General features: G+C 40.0%; 1 protein-coding gene and 1 long non-coding RNA gene across 4 annotated transcripts in view; one reads left to right on the forward strand and one right to left on the reverse strand.

Moving 5' to 3' along the window:
- Positions 1–698: 698 nt before the first annotated feature.
- Positions 699–18882, reverse strand: part of LOC116065872 — a 19778-nt gene continuing 1594 nt past the window's right edge. The window contains exons 3-4 of the long non-coding RNA XR_004108841.2: positions 2324–2327; positions 699–825 (exon numbers count right to left, since the gene is read on the reverse strand). This is a non-coding gene — a long non-coding RNA (uncharacterized LOC116065872). The remainder of the gene's footprint in view (positions 826–2323; positions 2328–18882) is intronic.
- Positions 5337–18882, forward strand: part of LOC116065871 (vascular endothelial zinc finger 1-like) — a 49615-nt gene continuing 36069 nt past the window's right edge. For all 3 annotated transcript variants that reach the window (XM_031321492.2, XM_036003035.1, XM_036003036.1), the window contains exon 1: positions 5337–5554. In XM_031321492.2, the coding sequence (XP_031177352.1) occupies positions 5522–5554 (33 nt within the window). In that variant the 5' untranslated portion in view covers positions 5337–5521. The remainder of the gene's footprint in view (positions 5555–18882) is intronic.

The raw sequence follows: 18882 nt of genomic DNA on the forward strand, positions 1-18882 counted from the left end.
TTGGTGACCCATCTGGATTTAGTGCAGGAAGGCAGAGGGGAGCTTGCATATTCTTGTAAGCTCATATTCTTACCTCCTAAGTCCTTTTTCTTAACCCTGGTGGTAAACATCATGAGGTCAAGGAATGGTGTCAAGGAGAATTCAAAAGGAATTAGGATAAGACAACCGCGGTGCGAGGGGAATCCGACTGCCCTTACACTCAGCAATCATGCGGGTCTGCCGCATGATTACAGCTGAGTGTAAGCTCAGCTGTACTCCCTGTGCGTTCTAAACGTGATGTTTCATGCAGGCTTAATAAACGTGGACAACCCGGTGAAAAATATTACTTCATCACCATTTTTCCCCTTCTTATTCTACAATAATTATGTTGTTTCATGTGAAGCACCCACTGCAAGTCATTTTGTTATTATAAAACAGTGGGCTGTAGGCTGTTTCTTGTATGAAAGGTGTTCAGTAAATAAAGTTTACTTTCATTATTGGTTGCTCAGCTCACCCTCCTGTCCACTCATTTTTATCCACATGAATCCCGATTAGGATGATTGTATGAAAATAATTGTTACATGTATGCAAGATAAGCAGAACGCATTAGATGTATGAATCTACATATTTGATGTTATAAGGGTTATATGGTTGCAGGTGGGTGACAGAAATACATTAGGACAATATTCTCTAAACTGTAAACAGAGCAACGGCAATATCTCCTTTCCTTTTCGTAAAGGATGGTCCAGTGTATCCTATGCTAAAGGAGGTAACAAAGGAAGCAATGAAGCACCTTTCCATATCACTTAGACAATTCGAACGGCTCTTATCATGGCAGCCACTTAACTACTTCCTGATCATTTCACCCCTAAGCAAATTTGACTATTCGACCACAGCCCTAGTATCAGACAGTGGTTAAAGGAATTGTCTCTATGTCTTCCTCTGGAAAAGATCACTTTTACACTTAAGGACAAACAAGAGGAGTTTCAATTGATATGGGGTCCTTTCATAAACTACATTAGGGACAAAGATCTATCTCTTACACTCTGTGAAATGAGGGAGAGATAATGACCTCTGCGGTAGAGGCCAATAGCACACCTTCTTCGGTTGGAATTTAGATAAGGCACTATAGAGTACCCACATATCTTATTTTTACTTAGCTACTTTATTTTTATTCATTTTCAAAAATGAATGGAATGAAATAATAGATAACGAGTAATACCAGTAGGAGGCAGTAATGCAATGTATGGGATACCAATTGCAAAGAAGAAGAAGAAGAAGCGTTACTTCCATCAAACACGGGTGACGGGAACCAGAGAATGTCTAATAAGGGGAGAACTTCCACTCTTGGGAAACTTCTGGCTTCTGAACTGGTTGCAGTTCCACTCTGGTTCCATATGAGGGTGCTCAAGGGCAAGTGCAGAATGAATGGAGGTCTATGGAGCTACCCCTCAAAATCCACTTTCAGGATATAATTTTTTTGTCTAGTCATTTGAATGTTGCATTTGAAAGGGGAGGCAAAGAAAATACACACTGCTGGGTGTTAGATTTTTTTAAAGTCGCTTTTTTGTCTAAAAAGCCTTTTAAAATGTCAATGACGTCATACACATCGTACGGCAAGAGATACTGCTTTACGGCAAGCTCTGAGTCACTTCCTTTTTTCTCTCGAGGCATCGACAACACAGCTGACAGGTTAGGCTCTCCCTGTCAATACACATGCTAGAAAAAGTTTTGTTTTGCTAATGTTTTAAAGTCCACCTTAAAGGAACACGCCGACTTATTGGGACTTTAGCTTATTCACTGTATTCCCCAGAGTTAGATAATTCCATACATACCCTTCTCATCTCCGTGCGTGTCGTAACTCTGTCTGGCGCACCCACCGCTAGCCTAGTTTAGCACAGATCCTGGAGGTAACCGGCTCCAACTAGCCTACTGCTCCCAATAAATAACAAAATAACGGCAACATTTTCCTATTTACATGTTGTGATTTGTATAGTCACAGCGTGTACAAATAACAAGGTCACATGAGACACAGCCATCTTCTAACCGTATACATACTGGGAACTATATTCTCAGAAGGCGAAGCACTGCTACTTGGGCGGAGTGATTAGCGCAACACCTGAAAAGCACCGTTGTTACTCTCTGCTCCTCACCACAGGGCTTCTCATGTGCTGTGAGCAAATCACTCCGTCCAAGTAGAAGAAGTTGCAGTGTGTCGCCTTCTGAGAATATAGTTCCCAGTTTGTATACGGTTAGAAGATGGCTGTGTCTCATGTGACCTTGTTATTTGTACACAGCCAGCACACCCTGGTCTGTCTGCCTCACTCTCCCGCTCTCGCACTACAAGGCTTCAGTCGGGATGAGAGCTGACAACAGCCCTGGGGACACATCCACAGTCAGCCCCCAGCCAGCTAGCATCCAGCCACTATCATTACAGCAATCCAAACCCGGCCAGCACTTAACTCCAGCGCCCAGTGCTACGGACGCTAACGGTAGTTTAATGAACCGTTGGGAAACATACCAAATCAGACCCAGGCACCCGAGTCAGAACAGTGGCCATCCGTAACGTTACGTCTCCGATAGCATTACCGGTGTTCGTGCCGAAAATCTCCTCCCTGCCGAATTTCTACCCCCTCTGCGTTTAGCTGTCTTTACCGTTAGCTAAATTTAGTTTGGTTGGTACCAAAACGACTAGTTACGATTACAAAAAAGTGAAGGGGAGACAATTCCGGGCAGGCGGGAGATCTTCTGCTGCTGCACAACATCGGCCATCGGACTGTTCGGACGTCCTAGCCGTCCCGGAGATTCCGCCAGCCATTCCCACACACACTCAGCTCTCAGCGTCGTTGAGTAACTTTACAACAAACCCCTTTCGCCCCGGTGACATTGACGTGAAATATATTATGATAGTGTGGTTTTAGCTGCTGGCTAATGTTAGATTACTTGCTCACTAGCTAGCTAACTGGTCTGCTACCAATACAAATAAAATCAAGAAAAATGTAATTATGTTGGGGAAACTGCAGCTATTTTATTAGAATGACATGAGTAAACGTTCCTAAACGTAACGTGAATAAACTTGAATGGGTAAACTCTTTCGTCAACAGATCAAACCCCCAGGAACAGCACCATGTCTTAAAGCAACCATGGGCTTAGCGGCCAACGATGGAATTGCAACGTCTGACAACTCTCTGGCCCAGAAAGACTTTTCCCACAGACTTTGCATGGTGAAAGAAACTTCTATATTTCAGCGGATAATTATTTTTGCGATACATCAACTTACCAGTCTGAACACATAAGGGTCCTTGTTTAAACCGTCATGTTTCAACATGCACTAATAGCCGAAACCAGAATTATTTTACTAGGCATGATGAACACACATAATGAACGCGAGCAGACCTACCGGACTGCGCCCACGTCGCCCTGCACTGCAGGCTCATATGACGGTTCTCCTGAGTTCCCGTAGCTGTGAAAATGGATATAATGGCTGTAGTTCATCATGTGTATTATCTTATGATACATCCGAGCATTGTATGCTGTAAAGCATGTAACGTAGATGTTATTAACAACCGTATTGGGGCTATCGGCTAGTAGCTAACGTTAGTTCTAGCTAGTAGCACGACATAATGAAGGAACAGGAGCCACTGCAATGATATGAACGCAAGCAGACCTACGGGACTGCGCCCACGTCGCCCTGCACTGCAGGCTCATATGACGGGACTCCTAAATCCATGTAGCTGTAATAATGGCTATATGGCTGTAATTCATAATGTGTATTATCTTATAATACATCAGAGGGTTGTATGCTGTAAAGTCTGTAACGTTATTAACGTTAACGTAGCTAACATTACTAACTAATGTTCACAAACTACCGGGGTAGCGGTAGCCCCGGTAGTTTGTGAACATTAGTTAGTAATGTTAGCTAGCTAACATTAGCTAGTAGCACAACATAATGACTACATCCCTTTGGTTCTCTTAATACATCCATCGTTTATATGATACGCATAAAACGATTAAAACACAATATTTAACGTTAGTGAATATTTAAGACAATGAACGACGAGTTCTCCGTGTATACTCGTTTCAACTGGAGACGGGGGCTTCGTGCTGAACGCTGTATCCAGTTCTGATCCAGTTCTCTTAATAAATGGAACGGAACAGATGCGTTCTAATCAGCGATGGAGTTTAACAATGAAAACTACAACTCCAATAATTCCACGAAACTTCACGTCATCAAAAGTCTGTGATTACCATCCATTGTTTTGATTGAGAGACCCCTAGCGGCAGAAAGTTACATATTGTACTTTTGGTTTAAGTGGCAAAACTAACTGCAGTTATAAACTTGACAGAGGAAACAGAACTAGACCTTTAGCTTCTGAAATAATCACAATAAAGTTAAGTTGCTGTTTCTCGAGTGTCTCTGCAGACACACTTTCAAATGAAGCTGTCTATCCGACAGCAGCTCTGCTTTGTTCACATTTTAGAGCACGTTAATAATATTTTCCTAGCTGATTGTGTATTATTTCACCCCTACTAACTTTACCTGTATAGGCCTACCTATATATTACCTCCTCCCATTCCTCTATGGGAGTGCCTGAAGTTTGCTCTTTTGCACGTTTAGAGATGAAACTTATATTTCTCAGGTTTTTACTCATTTCACTAAATGGACAGTAGCCCATGGAACAGACTATTTATATATTTCTTAAAACGGAATTGAACACATAACGAGATTATATTGATCTCCAGTGGTGGAATGTAATTTAGCAATTTACTCAAGTACTGTAGTTAACAAATTTGAGGTAGGCCTAGACTAGACTTATTTGAGTCTTTTCTTTTCATGCCACTTTCTACTTCTACTCCACTACATCTCAGAGAGAAATATACTTTTTACTCACTACGTTAATCTGACATCTTTAATTACTAGTTACTTTACAAATTAAGATTTTTGCACACAAAACACATGTTGTTTATAAAATATGTTGTATTATATATTAAACTACCCAATAATTTCCAGGTCTACAAGTACAGCTGAAATGATTAGCTGATTAAACACAGTTAATTGGCAGAACTGTTTTGATCGTTTACAGTTTCTAAAATGTGAGGATTTTTCTGCATTGAGTAGGCTACTTTTACTTTTAATAGCCTACTTTAAGCACATTTTCCTGATGATTGGCTACTAACATGCTTAAGTAGCCTAACGTTTTCAATGCATGACTTTTACTTGTAATAGAATATTTTTACAGTGTGGTATTTATCTTTACTTAAGTAAAGGATCTGAGTAGGCTACTGCTTTCACCACTTTTGATCTTGTATTTTTGTTTAATTTATATATATATATATATATATATATATAATTTGAAAAGGGGTGTTGTAATGGAACTGGAAATATTTGAAATTAGATGTCTTGTAAAAATCCAAACGCCCCAAAAAAGTCCACTGGACTTGGTTCAGCCCTAGGGGTTACAGGAAGTTGTAGCTACCATGTTTAGCTGCTTTGTTGTAGATTCCTTGTAGGTTTCCTGCAGATTTTAGCCTAAGTGTTGCAATGGAACCGAGCTGGAGTACGTTTTTATTCCAAGTAAGTGACACAGTACAACAGTAGTCTGAGAAACAGCATACGCGTTTTTGAAATGACGTAAATGTTGTTAGCCGAATATTTGTTATCACTTTCTGAAATGAATTAGCTAGAGTTAGCCAAGCAAAACAAAGGTGTTAGCGTTAGCCTGCTAGCTAGCTTCACTGTGTAGGTTGCTGTAGCAAATTGCTAACCAGTTTTCTGTTGTACCCGAGAGCTCCGGCTGTGTCTGATTCCGATATAACGTTACGGAGAGTCATCAAGGCCGCCTCCGTGATGTAGCTTAAATGTTCTGAACTAGCTAGCTATATGTCGTATCATAATGCGACGTTTGTCTCAACTTGCACCGTGAAGTCACTTTATGGTGCCATTGCTGTTGATGCGCGCGCGTTAGCAAATTGGCTAGTAGGTTGAGCTATTGCTATTGCATTTCGGTATGCTAAGCTAATTCGCTAATGTGTTAGCTAACCGGGGTACTTTTCTCGTCCCACCACATCAATCCTCGCCATAATACAGATAACGATAATTGGTAGGCGGGGATTTATTGTGAGTCAACTGAATTCTGTTGATGAAGCAAGGCAACAAAATGAGTTTTAATAACGTTGACGTTACACCAGACACTCGTCGGTTAACGAGAAGCTAACAGAAGGCTAACACTGTAAATTGGAGGGTACCAAGCACGCGGACAGCAGCGACTTAACCACACTAAAGACGCCAAACTTTTCTTTTAGTAGAAATCTGTAGCCATGGATTGCAAAAAAGAATGCAAATAACGTTAACCATCATCCATTGATACGACAGTTCTTTACGCAAGCCCTATGTAAACTTCAAAGTATAATGTGGCCTTTTGTTTAGAAAAACATATATTGCCGCATGTGAAACTTATTTTAAGAACTTTTCTAAGTTATGGCAAGGCACTCATTAGTTCGACAAATATGGCAAGCCGTTTTAACATAAATCGAACCACACCTATCTGTAATTACATGTTAGATACCCATAATAGCATTTCTTCTAGTCAAAATTATATTTTCTATAGTCAGAATGGTAATTAAAGATATCCACAATAACATTCTTACTAGTATAAATTGTTTTCAAGATATCTACCACTTTGATTGTAGTAGTCAAAACTAAATTTAAATTCTTAAAAAGAATAAGTGGCAGTCTAACATTTATTAACTAGACTGGATATTTATTGCAGCTGTCAGTAAATAAATTCTTCCTAGTCAAAAAGAACATTTCAGATATCCACAATTATATTCTTCCTATCCACAATTGTCATTTCAGATAACCGCAACGTCATTCGTCCTAGGACAAATGACATCACTTTTGTCATTCATGTGTATTGGGTTTTTTAATTTCAGATATCCACAATGTTATTTTTCCTATCCAGAATCAACATTCTAGATATCTGTAGTACAATTCTTACTAGGAAGAACTTTAATTTCAGATATCTACAATTCAATTGTTACTAGTCATAATTTTAATTTAAGATACATAGATATATACGGATAGCTACAATAAATATCCAGTCTAGCTATTAAATGTTAAAAACGACTTGCCATAGCCACACATCCTGTCCTTTCATCACAATGGGTGGGCAAATAATGCTGTGTAAAGTTTTCCAGGAGCGGAAAATTTATTGAAAACACGGTTGCTAAGTAGTTACAAAACTATGCGTAGAGTTACTAAAGTAGCTTTACCTCAAATAATTATGAATTTGGTCAGTAAAGTCTTTGTCATTTGTGTTAATAGTTTTGATTATGTTGCAGTGCTTGTATGGCCGCAGTCAGTGTTTCTGCTTATTGACAATAAAGTAAAACTTTTTAAATCTATTGCACATTAGAGGCTTTTGGTCAATCCAAGTGTATCTTTTACCAACTGACCGGGAAATGCATCTCCAATTTTGATTGTTCTTTTTTTGCAAGTACTGTCAAATTGCAACATAATTTTACTGCCACAGAATTTAATAATGTGATTACAGCATGTAGCAGTTAGGTTACAGTTCCCTGAAAGCCAAACATCTTAATGGTAATAACAGTTTCCCCTGCTTCTGCAGTGCTTTGTGGAACTTGTTGGTTTCCTCTTTCCTAAAGTTGTTTTGCATACAGTCTTGCAGCTTTGACAGGACCTGACACCTTGGACTATTAGTACTGACATTATTGGGATTAACAGGCTGAATATATTTATGTTCTGCTTTTGCTTAAGGCTGCATTTTGTGGGATACATTACAATTGGTGAAATAACTAGTTTTTGTAAGCTTAATCACGTGTAGTTTGTTAGAAATGTCTCAAGTAATGTGAGGCTAAAGGGGGCTCTTTATTTTGAAGAAACAGTGAAATATTTTGCCATGTAAACATACCAAAGTTTGATGCCCTTTGTGCCGTGACCCAATTTTGAAAAAGTATTTGTTCTTAATCTTTAGGATTTGGCTGTATCACTGTTGTTACAGGTTTCTTGTTTTTTTTAAGCTGATGATGGTTTGTTTGACTTTTTAAATCCATGCATTATCCAGGGTACCCGTGGGGTCTTAAAAGCATTGATGAAGTCTTACATTTGATAATCTCAAATTAAGGCCTTGAATTTGGTATACAAAGTCTTGGATTTTGTTAGAAAGGTCATATATTTTTTGCCTTTCCTAGGATTAAGTTCATACCATAAAAAAATTAACTGTTACTAATGTAGGCTAATTAAAAACTGACCGGAGCCCGTCACTGGACGCACTGGAGGACCGAGACACAAAGTAAACTCGCTTCTCTGACCAGTAGCAGGGGGTTAGCAGTTAAACTGAGCGGAGGATGTGTGGAATGTATTGGTGTGTGTCGGAGCCTGGCTGGCCGCTCGGTGCCTTCAGACAAAGCTCAAGCTAACAGGCTAACGGCTTATTAGCTAGCCAAACACCGAGTGGTAACATCTGCAAAGATTGGATCTGTGAGCGCATTAATCTGCTCGGTGTGCGTCTTTATAACAAACAGAGCGAGCAGCCGCCGGACTCTAACATCTGTTGATCCGTGCAGGACTTCACTGGGAGTGGACTGTTTAGAGACGATGTGACCGGCAGGTAGCGTTAAAGGTTCACTGCTACTGTAGCAGAGCTGCAAGTAAACGCTGAACTGAGCTGTGTGTTTTCAGTGTTAAATACTGCTGCAGGTATTCATGCACGACTGTTGTTGGTGATTTACAGAGGTGGAAGACTTAGTCAGATCATGTATTGCAGTAAAAGTAGAAAAAAGTCAGTTACAAGTCCTGCATTCAACATCTTCCTTAAGTAATGGTACAAAAGTATTATCAAAATATACTTAAAGTACCAAAAGTAAAAGTGCTCATTATGCAGTGTAATATATCTTATTTTATTGGATTATATTATATTATAATCCAATAAATTGTATTAAATATGACTGATAATTTAAATAAAATGTTTGATTTAATTCAAGTAGCCTACTTGTAAATAATTATTTTCTAGGGTTTAAAATTTATACAGATTTTACATTTTCCCCTCATACTTCTATCGGAATGGGTACGAAGTTGGCATTGAATTTCATTTGAAATGGTATTAAAAAGGTCTTAAAAAGCCTTGAATTTAAGTTGGAGGATCCTGGGGGTATCACTTTTGTTGCCATTTCGCTCTACCGATCCAAAATCGATTCATAGAATTACAAAAATCAATTCATATTTTTTAATTATTTTTTATAAATTCTACTGCAATCACATGGGAAAAGTAACTACATTTACATACTGTGAATCGTTTTGTTTTTATTATCGAGAATCGTTTTTGAATCAAATCGATTTTGAATCGAATCTTGAGCCTGAAAATCAATATTGAATCGTGACATTTTTTGAATTGTGCACCCCTAATAAACATATTATAAGGAAATAAACAGTAAATACAAAAAAATATATATATGTACAATGGCTGTATGGTATAGTGCAGGATGTGCAAAAATGATGAGGGATGTGCAAAGGGTCAGGATATATAGAATGTGCAATGGATAGGTATATAGTCCATCCAGCATGTACGCTAATGTAAGAGTCTGTGTCAGTAGGGGTCCTGGGCGTTGTTAATGAGGCCGACTGAAGATGGGGAAAGCCCCTTTTTGGCGTGAGGTTTTGGTAGTGCTGGGCGGTATACCGGTTTATACCGTATACCGTTATTAATTTCCTGTATGATATGAATTTTTCATATACCTTCTACTTGACCACTTCAATGCCTAACGAATCTATCTCTTTCTCTCCCTGACCCTGTCTTTCACTGGTTGAAGCCAAAGTAATAACATAACTAATTACACTGGTCGGACTGTTCAGCTCTGTTTCAGACTGATACCTCCGGTTTAGGCTGGTCCTCATCCTCAACACGTGCCTTTTTCAGTCGCGGAAAATACTTTTCAATACTCATCTGGATTGAAGCAGCAAACATTCAGTGTAAGAGTAAAAAATGACATAACATTATTTATAATACGTTTATTTGATTCACAGCTGCTACATATAGTGTTTTGACCTCGACAACCCAACTGCATTTTACCGCAAACCTGCGACTAGTTAACTTTCTAAAGCAGACGCAATCGCTTGTTTGCTAAGAGTCGGGTCGGGAATTTCGCCAGCCGTCTTCTCTCCTTTATGGAGACAGACGCTGTGTGCACGGTGGAAGGAGCTGTGTGTGTGTGTGTGTGTGTGTGTGTGTGTGTGAGAGACGCAAGTCACAGAGAGAAGGAGGAGAGCAGGGAGAGGAAATCCAGCTGAACGTGTTTTAAATAGCGTTTAAAAATTAATTAAAAAAAAATAACGAACGCAATGTGCGGCGGCCGGTGTTGATAGTGAGGCGCACCGCCACACATTAGTCTATGCGTGGGAAACACTGCTAGATGAATCTCCGTCACGGCCGGCAGCCCGCGGCGCTGCATACCCGCGCAAAGTCACTACCACTGGACTACCAAATGCCGAGGCCCTGACTGAGCTCCAGGGCCTGCAGCTCGCTGCTCTCCCTCCCCTCTTCCTGCTAAATGGCCGGTGTGAGTGAGAGCGCGGTCAGCGAGCTTGTTATACCCGCAATCTCTTACCACAGGTTCCAGTTTGCTTTGTAAGACCTTAGGGTAGCTGTAATATAAGTGGCATGACGAAATTCAAAGTGTAAATATACTCTAGTTATGCCGAAAGTGTAGCTAGCTAGCCGCGATCTTTACCCATAGGATTGAAGGGACACTAGCAGCTAATGAAACCCCTCAAATTCACAGAAATGCATTAAATTGAAATTGGACACAAGTGTTAGCTTTGTAGGACCTTAGGGTAGCTGTGATATACATGCCGTGAAGAAATTCAAACTGTAAATATACAAAAGTTATGCCGGCAGCTGGCAGCCACGGAGCCCCGAGCCCCGGTAGTCCAGTAACCCAGAAATGGTGACTTTGCCCTGGGTATGGAGCCCAGCAGGCTGCCGCTTTCTCGTCAGACTGTGTGGAGCTCCTGAAGTCCGACACGTCTTACCAAATTTGCAATTAGCCATCAATTTTCGTAAAACGGCCCATATTTGAGCTTTATATAGTTGATTTTTCGCATAAAAAAGTCTCAGAAGTGAATTTAATAACGAAATAGCAGACAAACAATGTATAACGTTGCAGTGTCTGAAATATGAGACCTGCTGTCTCCAATGTATGTGTATGTGGTTCGCTCAACCAATCAGCGTGCAGCTCATCTAAATATTCATGAGCATACTATATTTGGAAGAAAAGCTCTTGTTCTAAATAGTTCTAATATTCACAGGGTAGTTAAGGGCCCTTAGAATAGCGCTGGGGTCATTTTCAGCCCAACCAATGTTGCATACCCTATTAGGAGACCTTAAGGAACAGTGTGAAATACCCTATATAATAAGGATGCTCTGATTGATCGGGAACCGATCGTTATCGGCCGATAAAGGCTTTAAATAGTTTGATCGGTGGTCTCCATAAAGGCCGATCAGATAGGCCGATCAGATGACGCACTACTCGTGAGAAAATGTTCTATACGCAGCTAAGTTACACACCAACCAGACGGCCGACCATTGGCAGAAAAGCAGTTGGACTGATCAGTCTCCCCGAGTTGGTCAAAAAAAGTGCCTCAGAACCAGGGTGGAAAATTAGCCTTGTATCCTTGTAACGGATTGGACAGTTTTTGTCAAAGAATGCTGTTGCTAAGTAACAATGCACAATGCTTATAGGAATCGCGTTACGTTACTGCTAATGAATCCCTAACATTTCCGGATTTTGCGGCTTCATAATAAAAACATTCAAATACCAAAATGACGGAGGACTTTTATTGTGAAGAACTTACAGGAAATGAAACCGTTCACAGCCGGGGCTTTGACCACGCATAGTCGAGTAGCTAGTGTAACTAGCTAGCTAGCTAGCTAGCTGAGCTGAGGTACAGACGAAAGGAAAATTATCTGTTAAAAAATGTGGCGACATATCCCCGGTGTTAAGAGGCCCATCGCGGAGTCAGCAATAGCAATGGATGTACAAGCTGTTGAGGGCGAAGTAAAAAAAAAGAGAAAAAGAGAAGGTACTTTCCAAACAAGTGGCACATTGACAAAACGTACAGCGAAAGACCGTGCACAACATTTCAGACCGTCCTGCCAACCTGTTTACATTTTAACGTCAATGTAGACTGTAACGATGTTTAAGTCGCTTGAAAGCTGCTGCCGTTTTAATCCTGTTGGCTCTCTGCTGCTCAGTTCTACCCCGCGACTGACGACACACACACACACACACACACGGTGAATGCAGGAAAAACCGGAGATGAGACGTACAGGATGACCTAACTTGAGGACAGCTACACATCCATGAGCTACACTCGTTATTGTAAAATCAATGATAAGTTAAAGTCCAATAAGTCCTTTATCAAACCGTATGAATGTGTGTCCCAGGCCAGGATAGGAAATTAACTTACAATGTAAAGATCAACAAGCTACTGACACATAATAAATACATTATATTAATAAAATATGTATTAATAATAAAACATAATTTAATAAAGCAATTCAAAATATGATAGTGCACTCTCTTTTATAAATTTGAATTCTGGAAAAAGTGGCTGGTAAAAAATTTAAGTGGCCCCACCCTGCTCAGAACACACTAAAGACACACTGAAGAACACACTGACAGTTTTTTTGTAATTTATTCCGAATAAGGCTTTAGCTATATGTTAAGCTGGTTAAGGTGTGTTTCTAACAGAGGAAGTGGAATGTTGAACGTTTCCTGTCAATAAAAGTAAACCGTTGACAATTCACAATACATTATCTTCTGTTAATTTTAATACTTATGCATTGTTGTTAAGAATATTAAAATTAATATATGATAAAATAGCAATCGGTGATCGGCCCCAAAAATCCTGATCGGAGCACCCTTACTATATAATCATTCTATCACCCCTTTTTAAAAAGTGCAATCCACATGTTTACATATGTTTATTACAGTAAATAATAATTAAATAATCTAAATACTACTAAGTGTGGTAAAGCCACATATTTGTTTTTATATTTCTGCAATCTGCACTTTAGTTTGTGTGATTTGTTTCTGACTTTCATTAGGGCTGTCCCAAATGATTATTTTTTAAATGATTAATCTAGCAATTATTTTTTCGATTAGTCGACTAATGTAACGATTAATTTTTCAATTAGCGATTATTTTCCCATTGCTCAATTATTAACAATTTACACAACAAATTTCAATAAGGTTCAAATCTCTATTTATTAAAATTGTTTAACACTGCACTGTTCAAGTAAAATGAATTTTTAGTGCAACCTGAAGCCAGATGTAGGCTATCAATCCAGCAACAAAATAAAGTCACTTTCAGGAGGAATACAAAAATAAAAACTTAAAGTAAACAGAGCAAGTGCAAAAAGAGTATCCTGTATTTGCTTTTTTTAACAGTAGGTAAAATGAAAAAATGAATAAGCTATTGTTTAACATCCATGCTCTTCTCCCTTTAATTATTTGTATCTAAAGGCTGGTCAAGCACTGTAGGGAGGAGAAGTTGGACAGTTTTTTTTGTCTTGTTCCAGTGATTGGCACATCTGGGTGATGGCGTCGGATATGCGTTAGCATGTTAGATGTATTTCCACTCACATACCCAACAACTGCTGAACAACGCCGACACACAGTCCTCGTCTTATCCCTTAAAAGGCGACACCCAAACCCCAGATAGTAACACAAGCAACTAGGGATGTTACGATACCAAAAATCTAGTAGTCTGTACCGATACCACCAAAAGTACACGATACTTGATACCAAAGTCACTACCACGGTGTGTAAAATAATAAAAGTACCTTACTTTTAATTCCTTTATTTAAACATTTGAGGGGGTTTGGGACATTCTCATGTCACTCTTTTTTTTAACTCTGTCACTGTTTGGTGTGGAATGGATTACATGTAATCAGGAGAAAACATATTATGATCTTATGGACCCACAACCTGCTGCTCTGAAGTAGGGCTGAAACGATTCCTCGAATAACTCGAATAATTCGATTACAAAAATCCTCGATGCAAAATGATTTGCCTCGAAGCTTCGTTAATTCAATGTTACCAACGTTGTATTGCTGACGGACGGTGTTTCCACACAGATAATTATTATTGTCGCACACCAGACGCTGCTAAGTCTGCGGGCGGCACATGCCAGAGCGTAAATAGTGAGGGGCTAAGAGAGGAGACAGGCTGGAGAAAACGACAGAAAGTGTCCAAAGTTTGGAATCAGTTCAAACGTAGTTAAAACGAGAACTCTGTACAGTGTGTCTACTGAAAAACCGAGCTAGCTTACCACAATAATAGCACGACGTCAATGCTTCAGCATCTCAACAGAAAACATTTCTCATCCATTCCACGAAGCGGACCCGACAAAAGTAAATCACGGAGTTGTATGGACGATGAAACTACACCAAACACAACAACTACCGAAAACAAAGACAAGAAAATACAGCAGTGACAACAATTTGATCTAAAGAGCCGACTTGTTGACTATCCCGTCGGAGAATCAGCTGATTGTTGCGCACCATTTTTTCTCTCACTCTCTCTCTTCACGGAGAAACAGCTGATCAGCGATCTAGTAGCATAAGTGTAACAGAGCTCAATCTATTTTAATTTATATATTTTAATTTATATATTATATATAAATTAAAATAGATTGAGTATAATTAATATTTACATTTACATATAGGCCTATATACAGATCAGTCTCAGGATGAAACTTGTAGTTCTGAAAGTTAAGTTGCACAACTTAAGGTAATGTTTACGTATGTTTAATGTATGCCTTAGTGTGAGGTTGATGTCATTTCAGAAAATGTTTTCTTTCAAAATTTTACAATGTAATATGGCACTTGCATATATGCACTTCATATGTTTAGTTTTTTGAGAGATGATATTGTAAGCAATGTAGGCAACAAAAATGTTGCTTTTTCCGAAAATGTAACCAAACCATTGTTTATTATTGCTCTTCAATAAAACAAAAGTATTTCTTTTATCTTTACATCTCTTTTTTCTATTTATTGATGGAATAATCGGTAGAATACTCCATTAATACTAAAATAATCGATAGCTGCAGCCCTACTCTGAAGCCTGGCATCACCACACAGCCAGCGTACGGTAACGTCTTCCATGAGTTCACGTGGAATTCCCAGAAAGCAAGCATGTTTAGTTAGTCTGTTTCTCTCTGCCATTGTTTTTTTCACATAGAACCGGGTCTGGTTGAGGTTAACTTAACTGATGTTATAGAGCTCTGCTAAACAAGCGCTAAAGTTAGCTAATGTCAGCTATCAGAGCTAGCGTTAGGCTGTGATAGATAACGGCAGAGAGAAACAGACTTTACTTTCGGTTTGCGAGCTCCAGGTTAAGTCGGGAAAGCTGTTGCTGTAGATATAATGTTACGGTAAGACTCATTACATGCAATATTGTGGGCTCAAGGTGTCGCACTCTAATCAGCTAATTCATCCAAAACACCTTGTAGTCTAGACAGATCTTCGCCCTCCAGGATTTTGATGACTATCTGGAAAACAGTCAAACAATCATATCAGGCAATGAGTGCAGGGTTCGTCCACTGGGTATGGCATAGTGTGGGTATGCAAGCCTTCCTTCTTCAAGACCCCTTTTCACTCTACAAATCTCCCATTTTACCACTTAAAATGCTACACTGATGCTTAATGCCCAAACACAGTGTGCCCTGTCAGATGCTGATCTCCCTCGCCTCTGCCTGCTCCGTGGCCGCTGTGTGTGAGTGACAGCCCGGTCAGCGAGCTTCTTACGTTACACCCGGTATCTCTTGTGGAGCTCAGAAGTGAATTTAGAGATGAAATAGCAGACGAACAATGTAAAAAGTTTCCAGTTGTCTACAACGGCAATCCGCGGTTGTTGTGATTGTTGTGGTGCTTTGCATTGTGGCATATAGTAGGCGTGCCGTAAACAAACAAAAAATGGCTGACTTGGATGTGGGCGGGGCTTGATGTCATCCCGCGGGCTGCAGCGAGATGCTCCTCCGCAGCGCGGGCATCGCTGTTCAGAATCCCGTCTATCTTCCAAAATGTAACGCTTGTATCCAAACGAATTGAGCTTGAAGCTGCAGGCCATCCAGTTATAACAACCTCATCCACATTGTCGAAATCATTTAGATATTGAGCCATTACATTGAAAATCTTTCAGATAACAGGAGCCTATGATTTACTGTAGCCATCCTAACAACACACTACCTGAACGCCTTTTTCTAGTCTCCCGTTTTACTCTCCACACCGCTGTCTTCGGGCAAAAAGTCACTTCGTGAGAAGAGAACAGTTAGCTAGCTAGCCTGTTTATGTTTCTTGTAATGTTAGCCTTGTAATGTTAGCCTTAGTTATTTATTTCTCACGTTGATTTTGGTGTCTGCATTTGAAAGCCATCTCCCGCGGTGACGTTTTTGGTGGAGCTCTTCGTTTAATAGTTGACTCGGAAGAAAGCAAACGTTTTGACAATAAACTACATTAACACAACAGTATGTGGAGTTAAACTGGACGGGCCCAATAACCTCTGAATAGTTCTACTTGTTAAATTTCAATGTGAGTGGCAGTCAACATTATGCATTATGTCGGCAGGATCATTTAAAAGGCAACCGCGACTACATTGTGCGTCTGCCCTATTTCTGATGATAGGCCGCCACAATAAAATCAACATAGAGGAAACACTGCACCCTCTCATCTAGTGACGTTGGTGTACACTAGCAGGTTTCAGAACGCTGCAGACTGGCACATTGCAAGTACTTGCAAATTTCAACTCGTCTTATCGTGAATCTTCAGTCTGAACTGGGCCTTAGACACCTTTCACTTTAAATGCAGTCCGTTTAAAGGCAGATTTATGGTTGTACGGAGGCTCTACACAGAGCCTACGTTCTAGCATACGTAAGTGGTAGGGGTGTTCACCGATACAAATTGGTATCCAGTTGTATTATCACAGATAGGGCTTCATCGATACACGGATCCCTGCATCTTTCTAAATGGATGGTTCATACGCAAACGGTAGTATTCAGACCGGATTAGAACGCAAATTTCGGTTCCTCATTTCGGTTCCGACTGAAATATTTTCCCTCTGTCGCTGGACAGCGGCTGGACAGCGGCAGACTCTTATCTTTCTCCCTTTTCCACCGAGTGGCACACGTGCCCGCTCGCGGTGTGAAGCGCGTGTCCGCGCTGTTCTCAGACATGCAATCACTGCTGATAGACGGCTTTTTGTACACGCTCTGAAACGGACGTAAAAATATCACACTTTCTCTGTAGTCTACCATTAGCTAGCTATCGTAAATGTAGGCTACTTTTAAAATGCCATATTTTTCCTCTGGGCTCACCAAAACAGATGTAAAAGCATATTAACCATTCACTGCACGTGATCACTAGTAAACATATTACACTTGCTCTGCTGACCCTGTAGCCTGGTGGTGGGAGAAGCGGGACAGCCTCCCCCAAATTGTCTTTTGCCCTTTCAAACTCATACCTGTGTGTACAGGCCTCTTGGACACCATCTGAGGCCACGTCCACACGTACCAAAACAATCTTTTTTTTACCCGTCTTCCCTGGATTCGTTTCAAGAATAGTTGCATCCAAACGTATCCATTTGTAAATGACTCAACACGCTACTTCATATTCCAGGCCTATAGGCGGCGCTGTTTCTGCTACAGAAATTCACCAAAAAACGGAGAAGAGCATTGTCACTTCCACTTCCCATCATAACATGACTAGCTAGACTAACCTTCTCTTAATACATCCATGGACTATAATAACTTTCACCATGCTCATTTTATAAAGGCCTCCGCAAGAAAGTGTCTTTGTTTACATTGTATAATGTGCTGTTGGATTGCTTTTTATTTTGCAATTCTGTCTGCCATCGGACATGATTGCAGCGCGCTAGCTGGCAGAGCTAACGTTAGCTCTGCTAACTAGCTAACATCGGCAGTCAAACAAACCTCAATGATCCAATGTCTTTTTGATAATCTACACGTTTTTCTTGCAGTAGCCTTTCTACAATAAGCCGTGCTAAAAGTTACTATAGGCCCTAATCCATTCAAAGAGTTGATAAGCAGACAGATTAGCTAGCTAGTTGATAAGTTGTCTACTTCCACTTTATAAACAGATAACCATAGCAGCTAACGTTAACGTAACGTAGCTGCTTTAGCGATGTTTAACGTTAGCTACATAACATTAGCAATATATCTTGTGTAGAATCCAGGACCGGCAGAGCAGAGGGAAGTGTCAGGGAGCAGAGACATTTATTTAGACAAGTATTTAGATGAAGTGAGCTTGTTTGACCATGGAGATGGGATATGCTCGCTTATAGCTTCACCGCAGTCGTGTGTGTCAGTGGCCGTGGGTAAGAGGTCGAGGGGTGTGGCGATGACATCGATACGATAAGTATGCGGCTTCGCCGTCCAAACGAAGCCAAAAGGGAGCCGTTTTCGAATTTTTTCACCCTGGGACCAGGTTTCAAAAAAGTGGGCCCAAACGATGCTAAACATGTGCGTTTGCACCAAAAAGCGTCTCAGTGTGGATGGCCCCTCAGAGAGTTTCTCCTGTGCAGGACATGCCATAAGTCAGGAGAGGTGTCTTATCTTGCCAGAGAAGGCAAATATGGTCATTTTTCTGCAAAAGAACTGCTAAAGTTTGAAGCTGGTTGGCATACCAACTCAACATTTATTTTGTTACTTGTTAATAGTGTTACTGTTATTTGTTAAATTATTGTAGTTATGTGTTAGGTGACTTAGGTTTACTTATTATATATTTAAGTACTTTAAAACGTTAATATATTGTTGCATTTAAATAATTTTCAATAAAAGAAAAACTCCATAAAAGAGCCTTTCTTTGA

Source organism: Sander lucioperca, chromosome 7 (genome assembly GCF_008315115.2).
Source record: "Sander lucioperca isolate FBNREF2018 chromosome 7, SLUC_FBN_1.2, whole genome shotgun sequence".
NCBI classification, from domain to species: domain Eukaryota; kingdom Metazoa; phylum Chordata; class Actinopteri; order Perciformes; family Percidae; genus Sander; species Sander lucioperca.